This window comes from Hirundo rustica, chromosome 3, assembly GCF_015227805.2.
Source record: "Hirundo rustica isolate bHirRus1 chromosome 3, bHirRus1.pri.v3, whole genome shotgun sequence".
Lineage (NCBI taxonomy): Eukaryota > Metazoa > Chordata > Aves > Passeriformes > Hirundinidae > Hirundo > Hirundo rustica.
Window position 1 is genome coordinate 36,604,036 of NC_053452.1, and position 6,179 is coordinate 36,610,214.

At 39.9% G+C, this 6,179-nt stretch overlaps 1 protein-coding gene across 1 annotated transcript in view; it reads left to right on the forward strand.

The window, feature by feature from the left end:
• Window positions 1-4,709, forward strand: part of LOC120750971 (opsin-5-like) — a 28,380-nt gene extending 23,671 nt beyond the window's left edge. Inside the window, exons 4-6 of the mRNA XM_040060176.1 lie at window positions 426-530; window positions 3,385-3,608; window positions 4,269-4,709. Of these exons, the coding sequence (XP_039916110.1) occupies window positions 426-530; window positions 3,385-3,608; window positions 4,269-4,709 (770 nt within the window). The remainder of the gene's footprint in view (window positions 1-425; window positions 531-3,384; window positions 3,609-4,268) is intronic.
• The last annotated feature ends 1,470 nt before the right edge of the window (window positions 4,710-6,179 follow it).

The following is a 6,179-nucleotide window of genomic DNA, read 5'->3' on the forward strand; positions in this document are numbered from 1 at the left end:
TGTGTGACAACAGCAGGACAGATTGAATCTTTTGTATTGAATGGTTGATACAGTCTGAGCAATTTTCTCCCTTTTTAATAGGGAAAAATCTTGAAGTGAGTAAGAAAATTCCCTGAATTTAGATTTATCTTTTTCATTTCTACATAAAATACAACTCTTTCCTGCATTTAAGTCTAACACAGAATTTGCTAATTCCGCAATTGTCTCCTGCTTAGAAAACATGCACTTCCACTCTTCAGTGGTAACAGAGGCCTGACAGATGCTTTCAAAATCGAACTTTTCTTATGAATATGCATTTTTCTATCTTATTTCTTTTTTAATAGATGTGTTTTACTTATTAGCTGGTGGTATAGGAGTTCATTTGTATTTCAGAGATATGTTTGCCTTTCCTAGTACTATTTTCTGACCCAAGCACGCCATTGCAGGTCACTGCATCAGCAACAGCAGCATGTCGGTGGCTCTGGTTCTCATTTGGGTGGCAGCTTTCTTCTGGTCCGCAGCCCCATTGCTTGGCTGGGGCAGTTATACAGGTAACAGGTACCTTTCTGTTGCACTTACTTGGCACCTCTCCACTCAACAAAGATACTTACCTTTCTTTCCTTCTTGCTGTTTGTGATAAACCAGACTGATTACAAATGGGACTGAGAAAATCATTAATCGTTTGCGATGTAGGCAGAGTGTTGCCTGCTTTGGTATTGGCTATAAAGAGATTTTTTTTTTTTTTAAGATATCACAGGAAAGGCTTGGACCAAGTGCATATTGCCTATGGAAAAAGAGAGGCCAGAAATACTTGGCATGGTTAAGCAGTGAGATAAAGAAACTATCAAATTACATCCTTCAAAAACTGTCAAGTTTAGGAAACTAGCAAAGAGCACAAGTTCCAGCAAGTTAAACTTGAAACCATAATAAGACAAGCCAGAAAGATTTGGCAAAATAATTTGTTGAAAATATGAAAACTTACATAGCACAGGAACTCAAAGGTGTGGAGAAGTTTGTCAGTCCAAGAAAGATCTAGGGTGCAAGATAAGACAATATCAAAAAAGGAGGGTGAGGAAACAAAAGGGGAAAAAAAACCCTGTATAGTGAATACTACAGAAATTCAGTGGCTAGGGCATGTAACAAAAAAAAATCTAGGAACAAATGGTAATGATACAGAAGTCCCAACAACTGAAATTGTGTGTCTGACATGGTCCAGCCATCACCTGTCTGGATCGTGTGGGCCTCTGCATTCTTTGAGAAGTCATGAAATCTATGGAGACTTACTGAAGTGCTTATGTGCATTTATTTTCCTACTTACTAAGTACATAAACTTTGAGGTACCTCTGAACCCGTGAAGTATTGTTGTGAGAAAAGCAGCCATTGCTATGGTTGGTTAAATGTTCTATCCTTCAAAAACCAAAATATTCTCAAGATATTAGGCTCAATGGACCTTTGGTTTGAGACAAATTCAAACTGTTTATTAGACTGTCAGAATTTTATGTTGTATTTTTGCACTCTGGACACGTCATAAACTTGGTTACTTTGGACTGGTAATTTTCTGTGTATCTTCTGGTAATCCGTGTTCTCTTTACATTAATCTACCAGATCTTCATTTATAGGGGGACTTCTGGGCTTTTGGCCTTAAACTGTAGCCAGGTATTTTTGGGCAAGACTATTTTGTCAAGACATTCAAGTGCCTCCATGGGTGCTTTTTGAACTCAATTCTTGAAAACGGTAGTTTTCAAGACTTCTAGGAGTGCTTTCTCCTACTGAGACTCACAGCAATTTTGGGTTCCTGGGCTATCTATCTCTAAACACACATCCAGTGAGGGATGAGGGAGCCCAGCTGCACCAATCCCAGCAACAGGCACCAGCAGACCACAGCACATTACAGCTTGCTGCCTCGGGCCTTTCACTACTACACAATATCTTCAAGGGCCCCCAGGTCCCCACTGATTTTTGGGAAAGCCACTTGTTTGTGTCCCTGTGGAGGGGGAAAACATAGCTCTGAATTCTGACTAGTGGAAAATCTACTGGATTTTCTTTTCCTGTCATCTGGAGGCTGGTTTCATTTTTCGGGCAGACGTTTTCAAAAGCAGAAACCCAGAACCAAGCCAGACTTTACGGTTATATCTTTAAATCTTGAGGTCTACTGATGAAAAAGGCAAAGGAGAGAAAAATCTAGTTCTATTACAGAACATATTCAGACAGCAACATCTAGAGGTTTTGGTGATAAAAATACCGAGCTCTTTTTGATGAGCATCACAAAAGAGATTTTAATCTTTTTCTCATTTAATTTCTCCTGTTTGAATTTCCTAGCCCCTGTGAGGAATTAAGGGAATTTTTTTTTCTTCAAAATTACCTCTGGATGTTAGGGAGAGATCTGCTGCTAAATCATGTAGTCTTCACCTTGTATTGTATCTCCGGGACCTGTTAATACTTGACTTACCTAATTTGCATTCATGCTTCATTTATCTGTAATTCAATTTGTTGCCATAGCTGTCAGGAACAAAACCCCAGCCTTTTCTACTTAAAAAGAAAATGATGCAATTCACAATCTATAGAAAAGCTTCCAAAGTTATAGAACTCAAGTTTTCTATCAGGACATGTTTGCAAAGACATCAGGGGATCTAAAGAACTAAACTGTTATTCATAAAAGTGTTCGAGCTAGAGACTACATGTTATCTATTCCCACTGCCTTTTCCTTAAGCCCCTGGCCAGCTAGTTTCTCACTAGTGGTAGACCCTGCAATCTGCCTGACTTCATTTTTAGAAGACTGCACCTCTGTTTTGCAGGACTGTGTGTTTCCCATTTATCAAAAGGTCTAATATCTTTCTAGGTATTTATATGTTTTATCTTCTCATAATCTTTATCATTAGGTGTATCAATTTAGTCTCATGGCTCTCACTGCAGTAGAAGTTCCTTTACCTCAAGGAGCCTCAATATTTTTATTTCCTGCTTAGTTATCTAAGTACTGACTTTTTACATTTGGCATATTGTCTATGGTATTCCTTGTTATGCTGTTACAGCACTTATCTTAGGAAATTACTATGTAGAGTGTTACGACAAATAAGAATACATATCACTTAAGGATATAAAACTTCTTTTTTTTAATAACATGTCAAAGTTTCCTATCCTGAAACAACAGTTTCTGCATTACAGATTTACACTGGCAGGACAAACTATATTATCAGAATGATAATATACATTAAAATATGTTACAGTCTAAATGGTTTTGAAAAATTGTTTTTGTAGGAAGTAATGTCATGTCTCATTAAATCAGAAAGATCAATCTATTCTTCAGTGCTTAACAGAAGAAAAATACAGCATTCTAACTAATAAATTAATTGCTCAAAAGTAGATTAATATTCTAAAAATGCTAACCAACATATTCTTGCTTTCCAGATCGCATGTATGGCACATGTGAGATAGACTGGGCAAAAGCCAATTTCTCTACAATCTACAAGTCCTACATCGTCTCCATTTTTATCTGCTGTTTTTTCCTACCTGTCACAGTCATGGTCTTCTCATATGTGTCGATCATCAACACTGTCAAGCTAAGCCATGCATTGACAGGACTGGGTGATCCCACAGACAGACAGAGGAGAATAGAGCGGGATGTCACCAGGGTGAGTTTGTGTTTTGTATCTGGCGGGATTCCACTCAAGGAAATCTGTCTTTCCAAAAATTGATCTCAGTTAGAACAGAAGAGAACAAAACCAAACAATTGCATTTCCTTTCTTTATAACTCTAGTGGCAGAGTCTGAAGTCAGTGAAGAATATGAGGTTTGTTTAAAATTTCTACTACATCAATTGGTTAATATTGGTGCTATATCACATTTGAAAAACAATCTAAATACAATTAGGGTGGGTTATATAGCACAGACCCCGAAAACTTGGTTTGGCATGTGCTCTTTTCTTTCAGAAGTTACACTGCTTCTGAGCATGCTCAGAATTTAGAGTGCAGATTTCAGTTTACTCACTGTTTAGTTAAGTCTACCTGTAACCCTCTGTATTCATATAACCGTATGGGAATGTAGCTATTTTCATTCCATTAGATGAGGCATTTCTCAACCACACCACGAGGCCAAAATTCAGTATGTAGCTCGTAGGTCTGCCTGGCTGCATCAAAGAAATTTGCTTGCTCATATTCTCCTATAAGCCATACCCTCAGGGCAATCCAGACCTTTCCCTTCCAGCCAAATGTTCAAGTTACTATTTTCAGTGTTTTGCTCCCTTGATGTAGTCTTCCAAAATAGATTTAAATTTATTCTTCTTCTGTCTTTTAGGTTTCTATTGTCATTTGCACAGCCTTCATTATTGCATGGTCACCATATGCTGTTATCTCTATATGGTCTGCCTATGGTCACCCTGTGCCCAACCTTACCAGCATCCTTGCCAGTTTGTTTGCTAAGTCTGCTAGCTTCTACAATCCCATTATCTACTTTGGAATGAGCTCCAAATTTCGAAGGGACATTTTCATCTTGTTCCATTGTGCCAAGGAAGCCAAGGACCCTGTGAAGCTCAAACGTTTCAAAAACCTCAAACCGAAGCAGCCACAGCCTTCTCAGAAAGAAGAGAAGTATGCACCAGCAATGCACCCTGCACCAAGCCCCGATTCCGGGGTGGGAAGCCCAACCAACACCCCACCTCCAGCAAACAGGGAAGTGTATTTTGGTATTCTGGATACACCATCCAATAACCCCAATATTGAATGTGATAGATTGTAAGTTTTGTGGCTGCTTAATAAATGCACACGTTGTTCAGGAAGACCCTCTACAGAGCAGTGCTTGAGTAATTTACTAATTCCCGTTCCATCTGTTTCTTGCTACAGCACTGGTGACTATGCAACTCAAGCAAATCAGATGGTAAAGGGATATTTTCCCTCTGTGTAGGTACAAAGTGCTCCAAAGAACGTTAAAATGTGGGCAGCACACCCAGTACCAGAAACACTTGATTTTGACATGCATGCAGGAAAAGAAAGACTGACTTCAGGAAAGCAGGAATTAGCTAGCAAAATTAACTACTATGTTCAAATCCAAATTCTATCAATTCTGAACTACATTTCCAAATACGTCTTTTGCTCTTTAACAGTCACAGCCATAGATGATTGTTTTAACTGTGGTACTCCACAGACATGTCTGTAGGAGACGACAAGCCCTGCTGAGATTGCTGTGGAGCTTCTACAGCTCCAAAGGTGGTAGAAAAAGCCATGTTCCTCCTGCAGGGTACACAGCTGTGCCCACCATAGGGCTCCCAGGCCCCACAGGCATCTCATGGGCGTGTGTCTGATCATAGGATCAGAGAATGCTTTGTGTTGGAAGGAGCCTTATAGACCATCTAGCTCCAGCCCCCCTGCCATGGACAGCGACCAGGTCCAAAGCCCCATCCAACCTAGCCTTGAATGCTTCCATGAATGGAGCACCCACAGTTCCCCTGGGCAACCTCTTGCAGTGTCTCACCACCTCACAGTAAAGAATTTCTTCCTAATATTTAATGTAAACCTACTGTCTTTCAATTTAAAGTATTTTCCTCTTGTCCTATCAGTAGTAAAAAGTCCTTCTCCATCTTTCCTGTAGGCTCACTCCCCTTTTGCACAGGAAGGCTGCTGTAAGGTTTCCCCAAAGCCTCCTCCAGATTACAGCCCCAGCTCTCAGCCTGTCTTCGCAGATCACCTTCGTAGGCCATCTTCTGATGGCCTGTGCCCAACTCTCTGTGTGTCTATGCCAGGACTAGGAGTTATGATATATAGAAAATACTGGCCTGGTATTTTCTATTCACTGTAGTCTGAGCAGTGGCTTCATATTTTCCTCACTGGTTTGCAGAATTATTTCCACCTCCACTGACCTTTCTTGTGAGCCGGGCCTGGCTGTGGCATTCTGTTTCAAGAAAGTTGGCCTTTGATTTTCCTGATCTGCCTCCAAACTGATTGGTTTTCTGCCTTCCTCTGAAGGTGGACCAAGAGATGTACAGGTAATTAAAGCAAACTGACTTAGGTTTTAAGAGTACTGATGAGGTATGGCATCAGAGCTATTTACAAAACATAACCAGCACTTCACTTTTGCTTCTAAAGAACGTGTTGTTGCCTGCCTATGGGTAAAGAGTGACTTTTCTGTAAACACAACTAAGTAGCAACTAAATCTAATGATTTGAATAGCTATACTGTAGGCCTAAATCAGTTGCAGACTACCAGTTGTTAC